Genomic DNA, 27350 nt, shown 5'->3' with positions numbered 1-27350 from the left:
ACAATGTAGAGGTGCAGTGGGAAAGAGTGGAGACTCAACATCATGAAGGCTAGCTGAGCATTGCTTAACTATAAAGATATAAGCAAGCATGAAAAGTTTAATTTTGGCACGGCAAGTACACCCTACAGATGTAGGATCTTAATTTGATCACTCTTTTGTTGCTGAGAATTTTCCTGCACAGCATGGAAAATGTATACTTGTGGTGTATTCAATGCTTAAAAAGTCTTCTAAAGTTTGTAATTTCCACTTTACATGTTAGTCATTTAGCAGATGGTGTTATCCAGAGCAACTTACAAAAGCAATTAGGGTTAAGTGCCTTGCTCAAGGGCACATCGATAAGAGTTTTCACCTTTTACGTTTCAGACTTGATTTTCCTTAACGAAAAATGTATCTACCTCTAAAAAAAACCTCTGTTCATCATAATCCACATAATAATTCACATTTCCTGTTGCTGCAGGATAATTTTCCTGCTGTAGCAAACCGGCTCAAATTAAGATCCTACACCAGTATATAGGTTACCCAAAATGCCCATTCACAAAATGTCAATAGAAATTGAATTAGGTCGCTATATGAAGAGTATCATTGAGGCGGTTAAACCTTTGAGGATGGGGCGTTGGAGGTGATAGAGGGATAGTGTTCACATTTCGGCTTGGAACATTGTTAATATTGAATTCACAGCCATTAGTGGGGATTCCTTCACCTGGAGGAGCATTGTGTAGTCTCATTCCACTTTATTAGAATGTGTAACCTAATAGACAAGACAGCGTTAGCCCATTTTCCAAACCTGGGATATATGAGATAGGGTGTTAACGCGAGGACGCAGGTGAGCTGTGAAACCTCTAGATTACGCCCCTGATTAAAAATAAAAAAAAGGGTGCAACATATTTTGGCGGGGGGAGTTGAATCAGGGAAACGTGTAAAACTTGTTAGGTCAAGTTCAAGTCTTTATCTGGTCAGCGATTTGGGCCAATTAAAGTTGATGCAATAATTTATTAATACAGCTGACACGGTCAGTCACGAGCTGTGAGGGGTTTTATTTAAAAGTTTTTCCACAGAGGGTAGTATGAGGACAAGCATGCTCAGAAGTAACCCATCCCAGGCTGTTGGGTTCAGAGAAAGGTTGGTCTTTTTAAATCTGCGGTGCGGCCCAGGGAAATACCCTGTGTTCATTAGACCACATCAAACGACATGAGGAACTAAAAATGGCCACCGCAACCGTAGAGGAGCAACTACATGCTCCAATTCAACGCGCTTCTCGTTCCCTGAATACCTACTGATGACACCCCTTCACACTAGTTTGCATCAGGCATTCCTCTGGCCATCCATCCTTAGAGCCCATCTAAGGATCAGGCCCCCAGTGTCCAGACTGGAGCCTGAAGTCACGAGCTCTGCTGGTCAGCTGCTGCTAGCAACCTAGCAGTGCCAAAAGCCCTGGTCTGGCCTAGAAAGCCTATGTAAATTACAATCGCCAGAACGCCCCCCCATCCCCAAAGAAAGTTTTGACGGCAGTTTTAGCCTCTAATATTAGTTTATTATCATCAAGTTCAATCCCACGGTCAAACAAATGGAGATATTTAATTCAATAGTGATCCATTCTGACTACTACATTTGTCTTCACACAGGACCACGTGCTGACACAGACCAATCACGGGCCGGCAGGCTACGAGGAGGCTCGCGCCCGGTGGAGTTGGCTCTCTCAGGTAAGATGAAAACGACTACATCGACCATGATCCTTTGCTAGTTACGGCCACTTTTACCATGATCCTTAGTGATTTATTGGTGCCATTCAGCCCCATTCAGCAATATGGCGTGGTTCAAATTCAAATACTTCCGGCTTCCATAAGAATACGTGGATGCCGTCAGCGCTATCACCATTTACTGGTTTTAATGTCTACGCTATGGATGTTGGTCTACTTTTGGTCTCTGGGGGTCCTATCAGATGTTTGTGAACTTCATTGGAATGAGGAAGTATGCTCCAGCTACATTTCGCTAACTACTGTAACTTGACAGTGTTTGGCAAAGACAGTTCAAATGTTAAGATACAGCATACAATATTGTCAAAATCGTTGTATTTGGGTAGAAGAAAATATGGATATTTTTTTACTGTACTGCTTGACATACATGTAGCCCCCACCACATTGCTAGAAAAACATTTTAGCATTCCCTTATTTGACAGCGAAGTTAATTTCGTGCAATTCTACACATTTTGCCATAAGGTAGAGAGGAAAATTTGCTATTTTACATCTAATTTCCTAAAATTCTATGCATTTTGCCACAGGGTGTAGAGAATTTGCATGCAGTTTTTAATATGATACAGTATCTGAGTAAGACTGAATAACAAAATCAATGGGGGCCCCCCGGCTGGTAATTCGACCATGATTACTAAATTTAGATAGCTGGCCGCTAGACTAACTTACCAATCTGAAATACTTCAGCTGACATGGCTAATTGAGTGACTATCAGTGACTGACATAACAAGAGAAAAACAGCTGATGCACAACCACATTTCTTTATTGCACCTTGTGTATTCTACTATTTTAACTTGCAACAGTAAGTTAAGATGCCGACTGAGTCCCCCCCCCCCAAAAAAAAAATCAAAACAATATATAATCTTTAATCACTGATGTAGGTGTACCATTTTGAAGATTGGGAAGTAATAGACATTGAACTACAATTACTTTACATAGGCTCTTGGTTGATGAAGTTTTCATGTACTAACTAGGCAGCTGTATATAGTTTATATCAGGATATCAAACTCACAGGAAATGAATAACTAAACACTTAGCCATCTGAGGGCATCACATAGTTCTCAGTCAAGTTGCTGGTGTGAACGCCAAACATCTCAGTCACGCTGCTGGTGTGAGCGCCAAACGGTGGCTGCAGCACCAGAGTTCTCAAACCAGAAGGGGAGGAGATATTTCTTTGCCAAGGGGATGGGGAAGGGGGGAGGATGAGGGAGAAGGTGGGAGGTGACTATTAATAAATCAGTGAAGCCAGGATTCAGAGGATGTGTGTGCCTCACTGGCTTCAGGACCCCGTCTTGCCAAGAATTATTTTAAAGAAATATGTGGAGCAGCTGACCTTGTGGCGGACACCTTATTCTCCCGACTACTCTGTGGGTTAGAGCGAAGACACCTGCTGCAAAACAAATGTGCAAACACAAAGAAAAGAACATTCCAGCAGGCGTTTTGTCTTGGTTGGATGAGAGAACAGAATCAAGGCATGAGAGAGCCAGAGAGCCGTGCGCGGGTCTCTTTTTGACGAGTAAAGCATTCTTGAAATGATGCACAAAGCATAACAAGGAGTCACACACATTACATGGTTACAACCACAGAGAACGGGCGTCGGATGTCACTTCCCCTTCGCAACACTCAATGTAGCTACATCTTGAATATGCTTACAAATTCAAGTTTAGATCAATCACACTAAATGTAAGCACAGGGGTGAATCCCAACTTCCACTTAAGTCTAGTAATGCATTGATGTCAATGGGAAACGAAGTGAAAATTGAATTTAAATGGAAGTTAGCATTAGCCCCATGGAGAATGGATGCTTCTCATCACGCAATGTTGCTAGTAGCTAATAGCTATGTTTGAAATATGTTTCCAAATTGGAGTTTAGATAGTTTAATTAGTTACATGTATGGTCAAATTGTGCCGTGGTGTCCGCAGAGATTATACGTGGCATCGCGCTGGCTAATTGCATATTTGTGGAACGTTCACATCACAAGCCGAGAGAAGAAAGATAAGAAGTTTTCTTCTAACACACTGACAGGCTGCAGATTCTGTGATGTTCAATTCAATTTCCTCCTCCATTGCTTTGATGGATAAAAATATCACCACCGTCACCACATTTTGAAGGAGGCCGCAGCATATTTTTCTGTGTCTGTCAAAGAATTAATACAAGTGCTTAGGTATGAACAGATTGATATTTGACAAAGTATTTGATCCTTCCTAGTCCTATGTTGAATTGAAACACAATATATTGATTTCTCCCTTTCAGAATCCATGTACTTTTTATTACCTTACCTTCCTTGTCTCTTTTACCTCATTACCACTAACAGATCAAACTACATGATTACGTTTCTATTGAATGGATTTCCCCCATCCAGCTAATATCAGATCAGTGGCCTTGAAGAAAACGAGAAAAAGAGAGGCTATTTAAGACAAGACAAGACAAATAGATATATGAAAAATGGAGCGGCGATGGCTAGAAAGCCGGTGACGTCGATCGCCGAACGCCACCCGAACAAGGAGAGGAGCTGACTTCGGCGGAAGTCGTGACAAGACTATTATTATTATTATTTAATGGGTGTTTAAATTTGTCCTATATTTGGAAATGTGTTTTTTGCATATCCTAACTTCCCCTGAGACACCCTCAGGGTGAGGGGTCACAGCCAGGGTATTGGTTAAACTGTATCAGTTTACCCATTTTGTCACTCACTCATTGGCTTCCATTACCAATTAAAAGTCCTCTCCTAATCCAAGCTACTTTGTACTTCGAGAAGGAAACCGATTAAACAGTCTCGGGGAAAACTGCACTGAAGATCGGTATCCTCTTGGATTTCTTTTCCGAAATCCGGGATCAAAGCAATAGACCGGTAAGAGAGTGTTAATTTGGGACATTCCATTTGGATGGAGAGCGAGAGAGAGAAAGGAGAAAGAGAGAGAGAGGGAGAAAGGAGAAAGAGAGAGAGAAAGGAGAAAGGAGAAAGAGAGAGAAAGAGAGAAAGGAGAAAGAGAGAGAGAGGGAGAAAGGAGAAAGAGAGAGAGAGAAAGGAGAAAGAGAGATAGAGGGAGAAAGGAGAAAGAGAGAGAGAGAGAGAAAGGAGAAAGAGAGAGAGAGGGAGAAAGGAGAAAGAGAGAGAGAGGGAGAAAGGAGAAAGAGAGAGAAAGAGAGAGGAGAGAGATGGAATAGGATGCAACTGAGGAGGCTTCGAGATATTTGATTAAATTCATTAAAAAATCACCGTCCATCTGTGTCATTTGTTTAGTGTTGGTTTGATTTGTCTAGTGTTGGTTTGATTTGTTTAGTGTTGGTTTGATTTGTCTAGTGTTGGTTTGAGTTGTTTAGTGTTGGTTTGATTTGTCTAGTGTTGATTTGATTTGTTTAGTGTTGGTTTGATTTGTTTAGTGTTGGTTTGAGTTGTTTAGTGTTGGTTTGATTTGTCTAGTGTTGGTTTGATTTGTTTAGTGTTGGTTTGATTTGTTTAGTGTTGGTTTGATTTGTCTAGTGTTGGTTTGATTTGTTTAGTGTTGGTTTGATTTGTTTAGTGTTGGTTTGATTTGTTTAGTGTTGGTTTTATTTGTTTAGTGTTGGTTTGATTTGTCTAGTGTTGGTTTGATTTGTTTAGTGTTGGTTTGATTTGTCTAGTGTTGGTTTGATTTGTCTAGTGTTGGTTTGATTTGTCTAGTGTTGGTTTGATTTGTCTAGTGTTGGTTTGATTTGTTTAGTGTTGGTTTGATTTGTCTAGTGTTGGTTTGATTTGTTTAGTGTTGGTTTGATTTGTTTAGTGTTGGTTTGATTTGTTTAGTGTTGGTTTGATTTGTTTAGTGTTGGTTTGATTTGTTTAGTGTTGGTTTGATTTGTCTAGTGTTGGTTTGATTTGTTTAGTGTTGGTTTGATTTGTCTAGTGTTGGTTTGATTTGTCTAGTGTTGGTTTGATTTGTCTAGTGTTGGTTTGATTTGTTTAGTGTTGGTTTGATTTGTCTAGTGTTGGTTTGATTTGTCTAGTGTTGGTTTGATTTGTCTAGTGTTGGTTTGATTTGTCTAGTGTTGGTTTGATTTGTCTAGTGTTGGTTTGATTTGTTTAGTGTTGGTTTGATTTGTCTAGTGTTGGTTTGATTTGTTTAGTGTTGGTTTGATTTGTTTAGTGTTGGTTTGATTTGTTTAGTGTTGGTTTGATTTGTTTAGTGTTGGTTTGATTTGTTTAGTGTTGGTTTGATTTGTCTAGTGTTGGTTTGATTTGTCTAGTGTTGGTTTGATTTGTTTAGTGTTGGTTTGATTTGTCTAGTGTTGGTTTGATTTGTCTAGTGTTGGTTTGATTTGTCTAGTGTTGGTTTGATTTGTTTAGTGTTGGTTTGATTTGTCTAGTGTTGGTTTGATTTGTCTAGTGTTGGTTTGATTTGTCTAGTGTTGGTTTGATTTGTTTAGTGTTGGTTTGATTTGTTTAGTGTTGGTTTGATTTGTCTAGTGTTGGTTTGATTTGTTTAGTGTTGGTTTGATTTGTTTAGTGTTGGTTTGATTTGTTTAGTGTTGGTTTGATTTGTCTAGTGTTGGTTTGATTTGTTTAGTGTTGGTTTGATTTGTTTAGTGTTGGTTTGATTTGTCTAGTGTTGGTTTGATTTGTCTAGTGTTGGTTTGATTTGTCTAGTGTTGGTTTGATTTGTCTAGTGTTGGTTTGATTTGTTTAGTGTTGGTTTGATTTGTCTAGTGTTGGTTTGATTTGTCTAGTGTTGGTTTGATTTGTTTAGTGTTGGTTTGATTTGTTTAGTGTTGGTTTGATTTGTCTAGTGTTGGTTTGATTTGTCTAGTGTTGGTTTGATTTGTCTAGTGTTGGTTTGATTTGTTTAGTGTTGGTTTGATTTGTCTAGTGTTGGTTTGATTTGTCTAGTGTTGGTTTGATTTGTCTAGTGTTGGTTTGATTTGTTTAGTGTTGGTTTGATTAATTGCAGCTCTTTGCCATAATTTGAGTCTAATCCGAGAGCTTGTTATGACTAAACGACTAGGACATGAGGACTAAGAGAGACTTGTTGATTTGCCAGTGGTCTATTCTCATCCTGACTGTGAGTTAAACCTGAGGGACATTCTGACGTGTATGTAATCATTGGAGATATACTGCAGATGCTTAGCAAGGCAAATGCATCTCTGTTTATGGTGGCACTTGAATAAAGTGAAGTAACGCTGCCTGTGATTTAAACCACCCAATCGCATAACACGTCAGTGTAGTACCAATGGAAATTCTTGGCCTATAATAAATCTCAACCTTTCTCTCTCTTCCTCTCGGTTCTCTCTTTCTGTCCCGCTCTCTCTCTCTCTTGCTCTCTCCTCTCTCTCTCTCTTCTTTCTCTCCCTCTCTCCACCATCTCTCTCCTTCTCCATCTCCCTCTTTCCCTCTCTCTGTCACTCTCTGTCTATCTCCACTCACTCCCTCTCCCATCTCTCCTCTCTCTCTCTCAGTTCTGGGGACAAGGAGCTTTAAATTCGGGGCAGACCCATTCCAGTTCTCCATTCTTTGTGAGCAGTCACCCAGACCGATCACTGAACTCTTGCAGGGCTGGAGACAGCCAGAACCCGATAGCACCGCCAATCTAATCTCTGGGGCCGGCCCCAGAACTGCAGTGGTGTAATCTGTAATCCATGACGACTGGCCTCCCTCCGTCTCCGAAGTTTAAATCAGCCCTGTGGCGGCATGATGGAGTACTGATTGAGGTCTCGAGTGATTGGACTCGTGTGGTACGCTCGGTCGGGGACATTTGAAGGCGTTAGCGAACACTCTGGTTTTTCTCCTATGGCATTGATTTATCACAACGTCTGAGACGGATGGCTGGCGGGAAAACGATACAGTTTCCTTCAAAAACAGGTAGTGGGTAAAAGTAGCTTTTGCCGAGAGGTGGGACGACTCTCCGAGGTGAAGTCGACGTTTTCTCGTACTTGACATGGAATGTGTGAGACTCCTGATGGGTACTTTGGAACAGTGTTAGAGGAAACAGCCAAATAACACACTGCTGTTTAATGAACAGAAACAAGGTCCTGTCAAAGGTATCTACTCACCCAAAGGACTTTAACATGTCAATCAAACGTCAAGCGGAAACACGGCTTACTCTACTAATCCCTGTCACTGTAGATCTTGTCTATTACTCAATTGTCTAGAAACTCTGTCCTCTCCTTGCCTCCTGTCTTCTCCTTCATTGCACTGATCTGAGAGAACTGACCAGGTGAAAGACAGCCTTATGATGGGCTTGATTCCACCATATTGTTTTCACCTGTCAATTCATTTCAAATCAATGCAGAGGATGGAGCTAAACCCAAACAGAATAAAACAAATATTTGGTCTGATCAATAATGTTATATTCTGTCTACTCTAGAAACTGAGCTAACTTCCTCTTCCTGATTGATCCAACATGGACAGCTGGGAGGACCTGAGCCAAGCCCAAAATGACCAGGAAGCAACACTTATTGAGTACAGGGATTCCTGCCAACACGACAGCAGAGCTCTTACCTAACTAGCCTAGCAACATGTTGGGGCCTTGCCTGTCACAAATAATAGCAACCACAAAAGCATCCCATTCCGCGACTTTGTCTTGAGCCTCATCTCTTGAGTTCCCTCCCAGCACAGTCTTGGTCTGGCTCTAAGTCTGAGTCGCTATGTCATTACCACAACTTGTTTTTCTCAAGCTAGGGTCTATGTGAGAATGCAATTACCATATTCTGTTTTTCTTTTCACCTCAAATGAGGAGCGAGGGCTAAAGAGGAGAGTCAGCTGGCGGCGAGGCAGAATGTTAATCTGACACGATAAGTGGGCCTACAGGCACTAAGGTTACTCAACTCAACACTAACACTCTCACCTAGGGGAGAAGGGAAGGGAACGAGGTCGACCGTCGTAACAGAGCGTCTGAAAGGAGGGCCTGATGCCAAACCTAAACCAAGTGAAGGTTATTGAGCTCAACACCCTCACATAGGGGAGAACGAAAGGGCAATAAGTGGGCCCCCATTACAGTAGCCTGGTCCCAGGTCAGTATGTACTGTCTTGCTAGCTTCTCTGGTCATTGTAGGACAACACAAACAGATCTGGGACCAGGCTACCATAACAGGGCATCCAATGGAATGCCCAGTGCCAAACGGAAACAATAGAGCTCCACGTGAAGTAAATACCTTTGGACAGGGACCAGCAGTGTGACATTTTAGTTTAGTCTAAAAACGACAACATGAACAAACACCAAAAAAATCTAGCATGATTATAGCATGAGTCATGACAAGTGATTATCAAAACAACAACAACAACAACACAGCTAAACAAAATGCATATGAGGTGAAAGGTTATGAAGGTGATGTGAAGTATTATAACGATGACATGAAGCATTATAACCCATCCCCCACCCCCAGGCTTCTAGGTTAGTAGATTGACAGAGCCGGAGCCAACATGCAGCCCAGCCTCTCTCTGTCTACTCTCTACATGTTGTGCGTAAGTAAGCCCGTGGTGTCACCCATCACACTTCCGCAGCCGAAGCAACAGCTGTACCATCATGTGTGCAGCAAGCCATGCAGTGTCTCTCCCATTTGTCAGGCTGCTCGACACTTTCAGAGCTCCCTATTAATATCATTCACACATCTCTGCAGGATATAATTACACAGTATGGCAGCAGCCAATACTTCTCTGTTTCCATAACAGTCAATATTTGTCCATAGGGCTAGATATTTTATTAAGGGTCAATATAATATCAGACGGTGGTATAATGTAATACTGTAGCACAAAATGTGTTAATTCTAGTAAAATTAGGTATATTGAGGCTACAGTAGGCTCATTCTAGTAAAACAAGGTATATTGAGGCTACAGTAGGCTCATTCTAGTAAAACGAGGAATATTGAGGCTACTGTAGGCTGATTCTAGTAAAACGAGGTATATTGAGGCTACTGTAGGCTGATTCTAGTAAAAAGAGGTATATTGAGGCTACTGTAGGCTGATTCTAGTAAAACAAGGTATATTGAGGCTACTGTAGGCTGATTCTAGTAAAACGAGGTATATTGAGGCTACTGTAGGCTGATTCTAGTAAAACGAGGTATATTGAGGCTACAGTAGGCTCATTCTAGCAAAACAAGGTATATTGAGGCTACAGTAGGCTCATTCTAGCAAAACAAGGTATATTGAGGCTACAGTAGGCTCATTCTAGCAAAATGAGGTATATCGAGGCTACAGTAGGCTGATTCTAGTAAAACTAGGTATATTTACAGTAGGGGCATCCTCTGAATCCATGACTGGATTTACTCAACATGTCACCAAATTGATTCCCTGCACACCTGCATTTACATATACATGACATTTACTAAATATACATTCACAGCAATCATTTACAATTATCTGTTTACATGGCTACAAGCTTACAATGGGAATCTGCTCACTAGAGCCTTATTCTCGGCTAGATTATCTTTCCCACAACACGGAAAACTCAACAGCAGCAGTGAAAATGTCAAGTGTATTTTTCACTTTGTGTGTGTGTACGTCCACGTATGTGCCTATGAACAAGTGTGTGTGCTCGTTGGTAGAGTGTGTGTTTCAGAGCCCTTAGTTACTGTATGTCTTCCGTATAGCACTTTGTGACATCGGCTGATGTAAAAAGGGCTTTATAAATACATTTGATTGATTCTACACTGGTGTTTAATCCTCTTTCTACATCCTAATTGTGGTTAGATCCCAGCAGCTACACCCTGGTAACCCAAGGCAACCCCCGTCGGAAACCCTGGTTGCCCCCGGTAACCCTAACCCAGCAGCGGGCACGGTAGAGTTGGCACTACTCACGTTGGCAGTGGCCCCAGGAGCGCCGGGTCCATCCCCAGCAGCAGTCGATGCGGGCGCCGTAGCGACACAGCCCATTGGACGAGGCCATCTGCCGAGGCCACCTGTCAGGAGACAGCTCTATCAGTTCACAGCCAATTAAAATGGACGAATTTAAAAGCCAGCAGGGTCTATTGGTTCTTGCCCACCACGCCAGGAGAGAGAGAGAGACAGAGAGACAGAGAGACAGAGAGACAGAGACAGAGAGAGAGCAGTCTCATTCAAAACAAAGCCCAAGGCACTGACTGACAGACCGAATATGTGTTTGTTCATTCTTTACCCAGCACATAATTAAATGTTACTTGTTTTCCAAATGCTAAGCTACTCCCATGTCCCTCAGAATGTGTAAGGAAAGTAAACAAACGTATCTGTGAGCGAGCTGGCACAAAAAAACACAGGAAATTTCCCAATCAGCATGTTGGCATTTATTGCACAGGGGAGCCATGTTGGTTGGTGTGATGTCAGAGCTGAAGCCTTACGGGTGAGACTACAGAAGAACAGGACCCAATGTAACTAATACGACAAGCTGCTCTCCACATCAGTGATCACTGACACTTTAATCTGTGGGGCCAGGCAGAGACTCCCATAGCTCAGAATGAAGGTGTGTGTGTGTGTGTGTGTGTGTGTGTGTGTGTGTGTGTGTGTGTGTGTGTGTGTGTGTGTGTGTGTGTGTGTGTGTGTGTGTGTGTGTGTGTGTGTGTGTGTGTGTGTGTGTGTGTGTGTGTGTGTGTGTGAGAGATTAGACTGCAGTGAGTTATCATTGTGACGTTCATAATGTGATCCCCCCCCATCTTCAGACTGGGGCGTATTCAGTGATGTGAAATGTTCTGAACATCGCAGATAGAAATAAAATTAATAGATCTGACACAATGGCATGACAGACAGTCCTATCTGCTCTGCGCAACACAGTTCTATCTGAACGCCACAGTTGAACAAGCCCCTGCGCTGAGTGCCAATAGCAAACGACGTAGAGGCGTCATGAGCATCGACTGTCTGTGTGCCAACGTCCAAATGAAACATTATCAGAAGCAGAATGTCAGAATGTCAGAATGTCATTTGCTATTAAAGAAAGTGGGGAATGATAATGGCATCTTTCAGAAATAGGAAAGAGAACATGAGGCTAGTGCTGTTTTCATCCTGGCAATGGGCAAATACCTTATGACAGTTCTTGTATGAAAACCAGCCTAAATTATGTTTCTGTGAACTGACGTTACGCTCTGTTCTATTTCAGAGAAATAGCTTCTTGGCAGAGTAGAGTAGGAGTACTTATTTATCTCTAGCGGAAGCACAGCACAACATATTTTTAACAGGAAATAGAGAAAGATTAAGCCCATTTAAGGATGCCTCGGATGGGGACAATTATCAGAGCATGGTTGTGTTCTGTGACGTTAGCTAAATGAATCAGAGACAGTAGAAATAGAACGAACAGAGCTGACATAATTCTAAATGACACAGAATCATCTCCGTTCTAGACAATTCATTTCTATCTGAACGTTTTGTAACGACAGAGAGATCAAGGTTCTGATGCTTGTTATCGAACCGAAGTAGCCAAAGGTGTCTTGAAAAAAAACACTTGGCATAAGGGGGCGTCTTGCCTTGCTCTATCGTGCCTCGGCATTGAGGGCTGAGGAGACTGAGATTGACGTGGTTGTGCATGCGGGACACGTCCTACCCTCCTGCTATCCCATCCAGTTAGCCTCCATTGCCAAAACTCTGGAAATGTCTGCCCCCGCTGCCAATCACTTCACAGGAGAGAAAACCTGATGGAAGATGCTAAGTGGAAATGGCAGGCCCAGGGAAAATGTTTGTACGCATCATGGCTGGCAAGGAGAGAGAGAGAGAAAGAGAGAGAGAGAGAGAGAGAGAGAGAGAGAGAGAGAGAGAGAGAGCGAGAGAGAGAGAATCAGGAGCCATGAGCACAATCCGATATGAGACACATTGGGAATGTTAAGGAGAGAAATAGGGAGAGGAGGAGAGAAGAGAAGAGGAGGAGAAGATAAAGAAGCAGAAGAGAGGGCTCTGGAATTGATTGCCACACATGATTGTGGATTGGGGGCCGAGAGTTACCGCACACACAAAGCAGGACCACTGACCAGATGGAGCAACAGGTCACCCACACACACACACACACACACACACACACACACACACAATGAGCACCTGGTCAGATACAGGGATATAGTCCCATTGCCACAGCTTGCACTGAAAACACATAAACCCTCTGCTGATAGCTAATAGCATGCCTTGCTAATAACTAGCAATATTGAATGTGGATCAACGGGTGAAAAACATCATTAAAATTGCTACAGCTGATTAACACATAATAACGAGGAGGAAGAGTTGCTGCAAATTGGTCCAACATCGTATTACTAATTTAAACATAACTCCTTGGCTGTTATTATTCAGGGGTCATTTTATCCACCCGGGTAAAACTAATAGGGCCTAAAAGGGATATGATATTGCGGGCATAGCCTCGCCAACTGAGTGGGAGGATGATAATTGGTTTGCCTGAAGCATTTTAGCAACACAAAAAAGTGGCAGTGTAGTCGACCCTGTGCGGCGGGCAGGCAGGGCGGCAATGCCAACGAACAGGCGATGATGCAAATGAACTTTGAGTGGCACCTCATAAAGAGACGTGTGATGCCATGCCAGTGGAACAGGAGGTGAGGTGGGAGGGAGAGAGAGAGAGAGAGAGAGAGAAAGCTCTCTCTGTCACTCTCTCTCTCTGTCTCTCTATCGCTCACTCTCTTTCCCTCTCTACCACTCTCTCCCTCCATCTCTTTCCCTCTCACCCACCATTTCTACCACTCTCTCCTCCATCTCTACCACTCTCTCCCACCATCTTTACCACTCTCTCCCTCCATCTCTACCACTCTCTCCCTCCATCTCTTTCCCTCTCTCCCTCCATCTCTACCACTCCCTCCCTCCATCTCTCTCTCCCTCCATATCTTTCCCTCCATCTCTACCACTCTCTCCCTCCATCTCTTTCCCTCTCTCCCTCCATCTCTACCACTCTCTCCCTCCATCTCTACCACTCTCTCCCTCCATCTATACCACGCTCTCCCTCCATCTCTTTCCCTCTCACCCACCATCTCTACCACTCTCTCCCTCCATCTCATTCCCTCTCTCCCTCCATCTCTACCACTCCCTTCCTCCATCTCTCTCTCCCTCCATCTCTTTCCCTCCATCTCTACCACTCTCTCCCTCCATCTCTTTCCCTCTCTCCCTCCATCTCTACCACTCTCTCCCTCCATCTATAACACGCTCTCCCTCCATTTTTACCACGCTCTCCCTCCATCTCTTTCTCTCCCTCGGTCTGTCACAAAACTGAGCGTAGCCCTCAGTTGTTGGAACACGGCAGAATCATGCACACAACTGTGCCGTTATAACACCATTTATCAAAGTAGAACTGAATTATGACTAGGTCGGTTATACACTATGGTACGTTGGAGTGATGTCCCATCAAATTCTCCATGTAAAATTCATATTGTGTTATTACTGTAATCATTCTGAACACGGTGCGCTGTAGATGAATTGCGTTGACGGCAGATCAGATAGACATGGATAAAAAGGATAAAGACATACATCTATGTCTGACCTTCTGTGTATGAATAATGCATAATAATCCTTAATTGCAGTAAGCTGTGAAGGAACTGAAGCACAGAATTATCCCGTTTGACATTCCTTTGGTGCCTTGTCAGGAAAACAAACCACTAGACAGGGTCTTCTCAACAGACGCTGGGGGAAAGGATGCATGTTAGTCGATCATCACGCCCAGTGTGTGTGTGTGTGTGTGTGTGTGTGTGTGTGTGTGTGTGTGTGTGTGTGTGTGTGTGTGTGTGTGTGTGTGTGTGTGTGTGTGTGTGTGTGTGTGTGTGTGTGTGTGTGTGTGTGTGTGTGTGTGGGTGTGTGTATGTGATAGGCCAATCTCTGCTGTTTGACAATGAATAGGATGACATATTGCTCATATAGCAGCACCCAACACTTAAGTGGCACTAAGAGACATAATAATATTGCATGATAATAATCCGTGTCTTAAAAGTGTCCCTCAGAATGATGAGAGTAATAATAACAATCCATCTATGGCTGCAATTTTGCTTGACAGTGACACACACACACACACACACACACACACACACACACACACACACACACACACACACACACACACACACACACACACACACACACACACACACACACACACACACACACACACACACACACACACACAACCTTTGCATACACATTTAATCTAAATACCTGAGGACAAGTAGCACACTCATTTTAAAGAGAGCATCGCTTCATAAATGTTCAAGAAAGTGGCTCGCTTTTATTCTGAAAACGCTTTTTTCACTAGTCCTGCTGAATTACTTCGACCAATTTCCAGGAAAATGGCTTGCTTTCTCTGTATACACTTATTCAAGTATTTTAACATCAACCCTGGGGGCTAAAATAAGGTCTGTCTATTTTTGAAGGTCTAATGTTAGAATATACTAAGGATGTTTGGAAGGAGAGTGAGGACATGGTTTGGAGCAGTAACTTGGAGAGAGGAGGATTGGAATGTATTGGCTGTGTCTGGAGCAAAGCAACGTAGCAACATCATCATAGAGCAATAGCCTCCATGAGTAGTGGCTATTTAAAGGGGGAATCTGGATTTTTTTCCCCAACTAGGATAAGATATCTCATCCTAGCTGTTCAATGGTCTGATTAATGCTCTGACACACAAACTCAGGATTGTGGCTTTAAAAAAAGTGAACTAGTCCTTTAAATGTTATCTGATGTGTAGTCTTTCATCGAGGCAAAGTGTTGTGACCTTACCTCAGATAGTCCATTTCCTGATAACAATACAGAATCACTTATAGACCACATCAAAACAAGATTAGCTGAGTGCCATTTTTCATCCTTGGATAAAACATTACTGACAACAATGTTGATGAGTAATGAAAACCCCTCAACAGGGAATTACAGGTATAGTTAATCTGTAATTAATCAGGAATGTTTTGAGCCAATTTACCACTAGGAGAAAATGACGTTGTTGTGGCTGGCCAGTGAGCGGTGACACCTCCCTCAGGTTCTAGTTTAGCCCATTAACTCTCTCCTCCAAACAGCTAGTTCAGATAATAAATTACTTTCCTCCACCGTGATCTCACGGGACCCTCTCCCTGTGAATTTAGATTGAAGTCAGCAAGCCAGGTTTATAACCGGGGAAATAGGCCAATAATGACCCGCGTGCACAGCCGCGCTCCATCAGAGGGTGACGCTAACTCCGTATGCTGCTCGTTTAATGTAAATTATCATTATGGGTTGGGCAGGGAAGGGCATCAGGGGGAAATATCAGCACAACTCACCAGACTGGGGCCGTGACCCTGTCACAACACACTAACATTACCTAACATTAGACACTGTGACCAAGAACCTGGAGTAAACATCCACAAACACATGCAATCCCTCACACACTCTCACCTTCACACACACACACACGCCCCAACCTGTGTTTAACGACAGACAGGTAGGAAAGTTCAGCCCTATCAATCCCTAAGAAATATTCTATTGACTCTGAAACCTTATTTGTGTAAGGTATCAGTGAGGTATGGATTGTGCTTAGGGCTCAGTCTGTCTGACAATAATAAATGGGGGTGCAAAGCCAAATGAAAATGCTTGACTGCGTTCACTATTGGAGTAATATCATGTCTTAGAAATACTCTCCAACTCTATTTGTCTCACTCTATTGTTTTTTGTAAGGAGTCTAATCCAATTATAGTGTGAGACCTGAAACTCTATCCTATGGAGATACAGAATAAAGGTTGTCTTCAATGCACCATAGGACCAGCACTCAGATTGAGGATCCAATCCGAAATGCCACCCTATTCCCTATATAATGCACTACTTTCAACCAGGGCCCATTGGGAACTCCACAGGGAATAGGGTGCCATATAGGATGCAACCTAGCCTTCAGTTCCTCAGTCTACTGTATCACTCTCCCAAAGGAAACTGCCATTATGATGATGAATACTGCAAGGCAAGTGCATTGGAGCCAGTCCAGTGAAAGTGAACCTGCCTTATTAATAAACAAGCATGAAAACGTATCCTGAAGGAATACATATCTGGAATACCAGAGGGCTTACTGTGTATATAGGTAGAAAAAAGTATATAGGTCATTTTATATACAATGACCTAAAATGGAATTCATGAGTATGATGTTTTTATGACTGCTTATTAAGAGCTGTATAACATTCATTTTATGGAGAGAGAGAAAAAAATGACAGCTGCAGCAGATAAGGTAGATGTAGATTTCAATCTCAGGAACATTCTTTAGATTGGGCACTTTTCTCCTTTCCAAATACTTCACCGGATTCGTGTTTGGACATGAACCACCCGGCAAGGTAGGTGCTGTCACCATGATATCAGCTCATTGAGAGGGAAATCCAAGCAACTGACTTTGCCAAGAAAGTAGGCTGCTGGCTACTCGGGTTTTGCAAATGTAGGCCTAAACACCGAAACACTGTGTATTACCAAAGATGGTTAAGAAACTGTGGTATTCGGCCTACGTACTAACATAGACCTAGTAGATCCGCATAAAGAATGCCAAACAAAAAGCAACAACAAAAACATTACAAACATATATGAATGTCATTTTTTTATATAAAAGCACACCATTCATTCAAGATAAACAATTATGTTATTTTTTATGAAAATAAAGGAGAAAAAATAGATTACACTGGTATAGGTCTATTCCTTCCACTGAACGTCAAGTGCGACTACAGCCCGAATAATTTCAGCACATCAGCAACGTTTCAGTCTATGCTTTGCAAACTCATATGCTCACTATGTGGAAGTCGCGTTCATAGAATTAGGAATTAATAGCATCTCCGTGGTCACATTAACCGCTTTAAAAACTCGCTCAGAGTTTGAGCGCAACACCTTCTCCACATTCCACAATCACCAACGCAATTTGAACACTTCTAAAAACAACATAATTGATAGAATGATTTTTATTTTTTTTACAAAAAAAGAATTAATTGTAGCCTATTGAACAAGATGTGTAGATGTGTGCATTTACCTGCCGTCATTCTCAGCACTTGCACCTAAACAGAAACCGTACAACACCATCAACTTTATCCATAATTCCATGGTTAGGGGAATGAGCGCACACCGCGCTTGCACTCCTAAAATCCAAGTGAAACGTCGGACTGTACACTGCAGTATTCAATCGTTACAACGAAACAAAACTGCGGAGATTTGTTCACTCCCAACGTTAAACACGCACTGGCATGAGCGGAGATTCGCTGTTGTCCTTCAAACGGACCCCGATCCTTTAAAATGTTTCGGAGGTGCAGCAAAGGCAGCGGGAGAAACCAGCCCGTTGCTTCCTCGTGAAGTGACCCAGCGCGTGTGGAGCGGAGTGCACTCTACTGGTGTTAAATGGACCCCGCAGGTTTCTTCTCTTTCGGTCTCTATCTCTCCGCACAAGTTCACTGGGCTGCTACCCAATGAAAACGCATCAGCGCAGTCGGAGCGCGCACTGCTCGTCAGCATGACTGTTGTGAATACACTGTTGCTAGTCATTTGTCGTGGTATAGTGCTGTGCCACTTTACGCAGAGGTAGGCTGGAAATCCATAGATTTAAAAAACAAAATGCAAATTGGCGACGGTCCATTTATTAATTCATTTGGGAGTCCCATTGAGACCAAGTTCTCTTTCACAAGGGAGCCTTTCCATGTGTGATATAGGTTGCACTCACGCACTGGCTGTGCATACTTTGGATGGCTTAATTAATTGCATAGCCTGCTCAGACACGCAGTACCATCGCCCACCCAGTAATAAGGAGTTCTAGCCTCCTGTCTACACACCCTGTACAGCATTTACAGTACAAAACATACTTTAGGACTAACTTCTGAGGGAACCCAAAGGTATCATCATATTTGCCCATAAATGCACAGGTTGTGCTTTAGAGGATAAACGTTAAAAAGGTCTCAGATCATCATCACTGCAACATCACTGCAAATCCAACCATCCTTCAGTGACATCAACCCTGAATTGAACTCCCAGGCTAGATATTTGGCTCAACATTATAAATGTATTTAAAAAGACAGTTCAATTCACTTTTGCGCATAGTCAATCAATAAATATATATATATTAGATCGGGCAGAGTTAAAACCTACACTCAGAATAAAAGGTTCTGGATAGAACCAAAAGGGTTCTGTTGGTTGCTTCATATATGGCAACCCTAAAAGGTTGTGTGTAGAACCCTTTTGTAGAGTCTTTTGATCAGAACCCCATTGGGTTCTTCTTCACTGAACCAAAATATGTTCCATATAGAACCCTTGTGTTCCATATAGGGTTTTATATGGAACCAATTTCATTTCTATACTGAACTATAAACGCAACATGCAACAATTTCAACGATTTTCCTGAGTTACAGTTCATATAAGGAAATCAGTCAATTGAAATCAATTCATTAGGCCCTAATCTATGGATTTCACATGACTGAGCAGGGGCGCAGCCCACTGGGGAGCCAGGCCCAGCCAATCAGAATGAGTTTTTACCCATGAAAGGGCTTTATTACAGACAGAAATACTCCTCGGTTTCATCAGCTGTCCGGGTGGCTGGTCTCAGATGATCCTGCAGGTGAAGAAGCCGGATTTGGAGGTCCTGGGCTGGCATAGTTACACGTGGTCTGTGGTTGTGAGGCAAGTTGGACATACTGCCAAATTCTCTAAAACGAAGTTGGAGGCAGTTTATGGTAGAGAAATGAACATTCAATTCTCTGGCAACAACTCTGGTGGACATTCCTGCAGTCATCATTCCAATTGCATGCTCCCTCAAAACTTGTGACATTTGTGGCATTGTGTTGTGAGACAAAACTGCACATTTTAGAGTGGCCTTTTATTTCCCCCAGCACAAGGTGCACCTGTGTAATATGCCACACCTGTCAAGTGGATCTTGACAAAGGAGAAATGCTCACTAACAGGGATGTAAACAAAATTGTGCACAAAATTTGAGAGAAATAGGCTTTATGTGTGTATGGAACATTTCTGGCATCATTTATTTCAGCTCATGAAACATTGGACCAACACTTTACAAGTTGCGTTGATATTTTTATTTAGTATATATAAAACCTTTAAGGGTGCCATATATGAAGCAAGCATAGAACCCTTTTTGGTTCTATCCAGAACCTTTTTTAGGCAACAGTAAAAAATATTATGTTGGAAACTTGAAATACCCGACAATATGAACATTATGCGCATGACGTGCAGTGGCCGTAGATACAGAGACCTATTTCAAGAACAACGTGTATACCTCCAATAATTAGATATTAATGAGATGGGCACTGTAGTAGTTACAGAAAATCCAATATATACAGTGCATTCTGAAAATATTCAGAACCCTTGACGTTTTCCACATTTTGTTACAGCCTTATTCTAAAATTGATTTGTTTTTTCTCTCATCAATCTATACACAATAACCCATAATGACAAAAGAAAAACAGATTTTTATACATTTTCTACATTGTAGAATAATAGTGAAGACATCAAGCTATGAAATAAGACATACGGAATCATGTAGTTAACAAAAAAAGTGTTAAATCAAAATATATTTTATATTTGAGATTTTTCAAAGTATCCACTCTTTGCCTTGATGACAGCTTTGCACACTCTTGGCATTCTCTCAACCAGCTTCATGAGGTAGTCACCTGGAATGCATTTCAATTAACAGGTGTGCCTTGTTAAAAGTTAATTTGTGGAATTTCTATCCTTCCTAATACGGTTTAGCCAATCAGTTGTGTTGTGACAAGGTGGGGGTGGTATACAGAAGATAGCCCTATTTGGTCAAATACCAAGTCCATATTATGGCAAGAACAGCTCAAATAAGCAAAGAGAAACGACAGTCAATCATTTCTTTAAGACATGAAGTGCAGTCGTAAAAACCATCAAGCGCTATGATGAAACTGTCTCTCATGAGGACTGCCACAGGAAAGGAAGACCCGGAGTTAACTCTGCTGCAGAGGATAAGTTCATTAGATTTACCAGCCTCAGAAATTGCATCCCAAATAAATGCTTGACAGAGTTTAAGTAACAGACACATCTCAACATCAACTGTTCAGAGGAGAATGCGTGAATCACGCCTACATGGTCGTATTGCTGCAAAGAAACCACTACTAAAGAACACCAATAAGAAGAAGAGACTTGCTTGGGCCAAGAAACATGAGCAATGAACATTAGACTGGTGGAAATTTGTCCTTTGGTCTGGAGTCCAAAATTGAGATTTTGGTTCCAACCGCCGTGTCTTTGTGAGACGCAGAGTAGGTGAATGGAAGATCTCTGCATGTGTATTTCACACTGTAAAGCATGGAGGAGGAGGTGTTATGGTGTGGGGGTGCTTTGTTGGTGACATAGTCTGTGATTTATTTAGAATTCAAGGCACACTTAACCAGCATGGCTACCACAGCATTCTGCAGCGATACACGATCCCATCAGGTTTGGGCTTAGTGGGACTATTAGGGTTGCACATTTTGGGGAATATTCAGAGGTGGAGACTTTCCGTGAGAATTAACAGGAATATGGAATATAACAGGAATATATGCAAATTAATATTAATACCATTTAAATGTAGATGTTTTTTTGTATTGGATATACACTGCTCAAAAAAATAAAGGGAACACTTAAACAACACAATGTAACTCCAAGTCAATCACACTTCTGTGAAATCAAACTGTCCACTTAGGAAGCAACACTGATTGACAATAAATTTCACATGCTGTTGTGCAAATGGAATAGACAACAGGTGGAAATTATAGGCAATTAGCAAGACACCCCCAATAAAGGAGTGGTTCTGCAGGCAGGGACCACAGACCACTTCTCAGTTCCTATGCTTCCTGGCTGATGTTTTGGTCACTTTTGAATGCTGGCAGTGCTTTCACTCTAGTGGTAGCATGAGACGGAGTCTACAACCCACACAAGTGGCTCAGGTAGTGCAGCTCATCCAGGATGGCACGTCAATGCGAGCTATGGCAAGAAGCTTTGCTGTGTCTGTCAGCGTAGTGTCCAGAGCATGGAGGCGCTACCAGGAGACAGGCCAGTACATCAGGAGACGTGGAGGAGGCCGTAGGAGGGCAACAACCCAGCAGCAGGACCGCTACCTCCGCCTTTGTGCAAGGAGGAGCACTGCCAGTGCCCTGCAAAATGACCTCCAGCAGGCCACAAATGTGCATGTGTCTGCTCAAACGGTCAGAAACAGACTCCATGAGGGTGGTATGAGGGTCCGACGTCCACAGGTGGGGGTTGTGCTTACAGCCCAACACCGTGCAGGACGTTTGGCATTTGCCAGAGAACACCAAGATTGGCAAATTCGCCACTGGCGCCCTGTGCTCTTCACAGATGAAAGCAGGTTCACACTGAGCACATGTGACAGACGTGACAGAGTCTGGAGACGCCGTGGAGAACGTTCTGCTGCCTGCAACATCCTCCAGCATGACCGGTTTGGCGGTGGGTCAGTCATGGTGTGGGGTGGCATTTCTTTGGGGGGCCGCACAGCCCTCCATGTGCTCGCCAGAGGTAGCCTGACTGCCATTAGGTACCGAGATGAGATCCTCAGACCCCTTGTGAGACCATATGCTGGTGCGGTTGACCCTGGGTTCCTCCTAATGCAAGACAATGCTAGACCTCATGTGGCTGGAGTGTGTCAGCAGTTCCTGCAAGAGCAAGGCATTGATGCTATGGACTGGCCCGCCCGTTCCCCAGACCTGAATCCAATTGAGCACATCTGGGACCTCATGTCTCACTCCATCCACCAACGTCACGTTGCACCACAGACTGTCCAGGAGTTGGCGGATGCTTTAGTCCAGGTCTGGGAGGAGATCCCTCAGGAGACCATCCGCCACCTCATCAGGAGCATGCCCAGGCGTTGTAGGGAGGTCACACAGGCACGTGGAGGCCACACACACTACTGAGCCTCATTTTGACTTGTTTTAAGGACATTACATCAAAGTTGGATCAGCCTGTAGTGTGGTTTTCCACTTTAATTTTGAGTGTGACTCCAAATCCAGACCTCCATGGGTTGATAAATTGGATTTCCATTGATTATTTTTGTGTGATTTTGTTGTCAGCACATTCAACTATGTAAGAAAAAAGAAAAAAGTATTTAATAAGATTATTTCTTTCATTCAGATCTAGGATGTGTTGTTTAAGTGTTCCATTTATTTTTTTGAGCAGTATATTTACCATATCATATGGAGACAGAAACAAACATTGTACCTTATTATAAGTAGACATAATTGCAAATTATAAAATCCTTCCAATAGAACAAAAAAAAAACTTTAATTAAATGACTTGACTCTTCACATGGCATGATTTCACTGAACAACGAAAGAAAGGGAATATTGAATGATCCCCAATGATCCATCGCATCTCCCAAAAATGATAGTCTAGAAACTAAAGCTTTGGTTGTCTTCCTCTCAGGCTTCCATGTCTTCTCCCTGGACCTCCTCAATGTCCACCTCTCGAACATCAGACTGAGGCCTCATATTCACTGTCACTTTCCAACCTTGTTGAGGATGGCTCGTTGTCAGACTCAAAAAGCCACAAATTTGCCCGAATGTCCACCAACTTTTCAACCCTTGTATTGATCAGCCTGTTGCGTGCTTTGGTGTGTGTGTTCCCAAACAAGGGCAAGTTGCGCTCTGAGGCAGCTGATGTTGGTGGGATTTGGAGGATGATGGAGGCAACAGGGGAAAGAGCCTCAGATCCACAAATTCCCTTCCACCAGGTGGCTGATGAGATATGTTGGCACAACTGCCATATTGCATCTCCATCTCAAAGCCTTTGCTTGGAAGTGTACTTCGCCAGACTACCAAAAACCTTGCCCTCTTCCAGGCTAAGGTGGCGAGACACAGTAGTGATGACACCATAGGCTTTGTTGATCTCTGCACAGACAGGATGCTCTTGCCAGCATACTTGGGGTCCAACATGTACGCTGCGGCGTGTATGGGCTTCAGGCAGAAGTCTTCACGCTTTTTGATGTATTTCAGAACTGCAGTTTCCTCTGCTTGGAGCAACAGTGAAGTGGGCAAGGCAGTACGGATTTCTGCTCTTACATCTGCAAGCAGAGTCTGAACATCAGACAGGATGGCATTGTCTCCCTCAATCTGTGCAATGGCTACTGCTATAGGTTTCAGGAGTTTCAGGCTGCTTACCACTCTCTCCCAAAATCCATCATCCAGGAGGATCCTCTTGATGGGGCTGTCCATAGCGGTAGACTGTGATATGGCCATTTCTTGGAGAGACTCCTTCCCCTCCAGGAAACTGTCAAACATGATGACAACACCACCACAACGGGTGTTGATGGGCAGCTTCAATGTGATGCTCTTATTCTTCTCACTATGCTTGGTGAGGTAGATTGCTGCTATAACTTGATGACCCTTCACATACCTAACCATTTCCTTGGCTTTTTTTGTAGAGTGTATTTATTGTTTTCAGTGTCATGATGTCCTTGAGGAGCAGATTCAATGCATGAGCAGCACAGCCAATGAGTGTGATGTGAGGGTAGGACTCCACTTTAGACCAAGCAGTCTTCATGTTTGCAGCATTGTCTGTCACCAGTGCAAATACAGTTGAAGTCGGAAGTTTACATACACTTATGTTGGAGTCATTAAAACTCGTTTTTCAACCACTTCACACATTTCTTGTTAACCAACTATAGTTTTGGCAAGTTGGTTAGGACATATACTTTGTGCATGACACAAGTCATTTTACCAACAATTGTTAACAGACAGATTATTTCACTTATAATTCACTGTATCACAATTCCAGTGGGTCAGAAGTTAACATACACTAAGTTGACTGTGCCTTTAAACAGTTTGGAAAATTCCAGAAAATAATGTCATGGCGTTAGAAGCTTCTGATAGGCTAATTGACATTAGAGTCAATTGAAGGTGTACCTGTGGATGTATTTCAAGGCCTACCTTCAAACTCAGTGCCTCTTTGCCTGACATCATGGGAAAATCAAAAGAAATCAGCCAAGACCCCAGAAAAAAATTGTAGACCTCCACAAGTCTGGTTCATCCTTGGGAGCAATTTCCAAATGCCTGAAGGTACCACCTTCATCTGTACAAACAATAGTACGCAAGTATAAACACCATGGGACGACGCAGCCGTCATACCGCTCAGGAAGGAGACGCGTTCTGTCTCCTAGAGAAGAACGTACTTTGGTGCAAAAACACGCAAATCAATCCCAGAACAACAGCAAAGAACCTTGTGAAGATGCTGGAGGAAACAGGTACAAAAGTATCAATATCCACAGTAAAATGAGTCCTATATCGACATAACCTGAAAGGCCGCTCAGCAAGGAAGAAGCCACTGCTCCAAAACCGCCATAAACTGCACATGGGGACAAAGATCGTACTTTTTGGAGAAATGTCCTCTGGTCTGATGAAACAAAAATACAACTTTTTGGCCTTAATGACCATCGTTATGTTTGGAGGAAAAAGGGGGAGGCCTGCAAGCCGAAGAACACCATCCCAACCGTGAAGCACAGGGGTGGCAGCATCATCTGGTGGGGGTGCTTTGCTGCAGGAGGGACTGGTGCACTTCAAAAAAATAGATGGCATCATGAGGTAGGAAAATCATGTGGATATATTGAAGCAACATCTCAAAGCATCAGTCAGGAAGTTAAAGCTTGGTCGCAAATGGGTCTTCCAAATGGACAATGACCCAAAGCATACTTCCAAAGTTGTGGCAAAATGGCTTAAGGATAACAAAGTCAAGGTATTGGAGTGGCCATCACAAAGCCCTGACCTCAATCCTATAGAAAATTTGTGGGCAGAACTGAAAAAGTGTGTGCGAGCAAGGAGGCCTACAAACCTGACTCAGTTACACCAGCTCTGTCAGGAGGAATGGGCCAAAATGTACCCAACTTATTATGGGAAGCTTGTGGAAGGCTACCCGAAACGTTTGACCCAAGTTAAACAATTTAAAAGCAATGCTACCAAATACTAATTGAGTGTATGTAAACTTCTGACCCACTGGGAATGTGAGGAAAGAAATAAAAGCTGAAATAAATCATTCTCTCTACTATTATTCTGACATTCACATTCGTAAAATAAAGTGGTGATCCTAACTGACCTAAGACAGGGAATTTTTACTAGGATTAAATGTCAGGAATTGTGAGAAACTGAGTTAAAATGTATTTGGCTAAGGTGTATGTAAACTTCCGACTTCAACTGTATGATTTGGCACATTATTTGCAAATGTACACAGCTTTTCCTTCTACATTAGCTGCAGTGAAATGTCTCCACACATCAGATAGTAACCGTGACATTTTCCTCTAAAGATTAGGAAAAAAATTGGAAAAAAATTAATAATACAATTCCCTGTACAGATAAATAGTTAAGCAGTTAGATTAAAACAACTCATTTGTAAGATAAATGTTTAAAAAAGAAACATGTATGGAAACAGGTGAATTAACACTCCTCAGATAGCAGGCCCAAGCAAGCTAAAACCCACATGGTAGCAAAAACTAACTAGCAGAAATTGTTAACCATTTAGAAATGATTTAAAACACACTTTTCTGTAGACTACTATTTACTAGTAGTCTACAGAAAAGTCATGTATGTCATATAAAATATATTCACCCACCCAGTATTGTAATCAAAACTTACCAGAAAGCATGTAGTCCTTGGCTCAGACAGTGTAGTAGTAGTGTGTGCTCAAATACATCTCATTAGTGTGCAAGATCTTGAGAATCAGCTGTACATGCAATGGAAGAGTTGCTGGAAGAATGCACTGTGCATGCAGAGGGTTGCAATTCCATTGAATTGGGGATAGTTTAACCAAAATATGCCACAAGACCTAGAATTGCCTTATGTGTATCCCACAAAAAAAGGTTCGCCGTTATAAGCTAACTTTTTTGATGAATTTAAGCAAAATTCCCCAAATTCCCGGGCTCAACTTCCCATGGAAAATTTCCAGAAATTTACCGGAAAGTTTCCGGCCCTTTGCAACCCTAGGGACTATAATTTGTTTTTCAACAGGACAATGACCCAACAAACCTCCAGGCTGTGTACGGGCTATTTTACCAAGAAGGAGAGTGATGGAGAGCTGCATCAGATGACCTGGCATCCACAATCCCCCGACCTCAACCAAATTGAGATGGTTTGGGATGAGTCGGACCGCAGAGTACTCAGCATATGTGGGAACTTCTTCAAGACTGTTGGAAAAGCATTCCAGGTGAAACTTGCTGAGAGAATGCCAAGAGTGTGTAAAGCTGTCATCAAGGCAAAGGGTGGCTATTTGAAGAATCTCAAATGTAAAATATATTTACATTTGTTTAACAGTTTTTTGGTTACCACATGATTCCATTTGTGTTATTTCATAGTTTTGATGTCGTCACTATTATTCTACAATGTAGAAAATAGTAAAAAAAAAAGAAAAACCCTTGAATGAGTAGGTGTTCTAAAACTTTTGAGCAGTAGTGTATGTAAATTGTTTTATACGAAAACACTCATTACAAGTGACTTGGAACCAAGTGACTTGAAACCAAGTGACTTGAAACCGAAAATCGATGAGATACGCCTGCTGGTTTGCAAATCAGAGGTGGGTGTCTTATGTTTTACTGAGACATGGTTGGATTCATCTGTTTGTGACTCAGAAATTGAGATAGGTAATTACTCTGTTGTCAGGAAGGATCGGAATCGGAACGGTGGGGCAATATGTGCGTTTGTAAGATCTGACATTGCTTTTAACGTCAGATCGGATTTAAACGTTGATCTGGAGATTGTCTGGCTTGATATCTGCCTTCC

General features: G+C 42.4%; 1 protein-coding gene across 8 annotated transcripts in view; it reads right to left on the bottom strand.

Moving 5' to 3' along the window:
- LOC106602284 (nephronectin) overlaps window positions 1-17975 on the bottom strand; it is a 53354-nt gene extending 35379 nt beyond the window's left edge. For 2 of the 8 annotated variants that reach the window (XM_082974143.1, XM_082974149.1), the window contains exons 1-3: window positions 17615-17975; window positions 10516-10616; window positions 3082-3138 (exon numbers count right to left, since the gene is read on the bottom strand). In XM_082974143.1, coding sequence (XP_082830269.1) covers window positions 3082-3138; window positions 10516-10616; window positions 17615-17685 — 229 coding nt within the window. In that variant the 5' untranslated portion in view covers window positions 17686-17975. The remainder of the gene's footprint in view (window positions 1-3081; window positions 3139-10515; window positions 10617-17614) is intronic. The other 6 variants (XM_082974144.1, XM_082974146.1, XM_082974147.1 and 3 more) reach the window with 6 other exon arrangements.
- Window positions 17976-27350: the final 9375 nt, after the last annotated feature.

This window comes from Salmo salar, chromosome 04, assembly GCF_965601325.2.
Source record: "Salmo salar chromosome 04, fSalSal1, whole genome shotgun sequence".
NCBI classification, from domain to species: domain Eukaryota; kingdom Metazoa; phylum Chordata; class Actinopteri; order Salmoniformes; family Salmonidae; genus Salmo; species Salmo salar.
The sequence above is the reverse complement of the archived record's forward strand: the minus strand, read 5'-3'. Positions and strand labels throughout refer to the sequence as shown.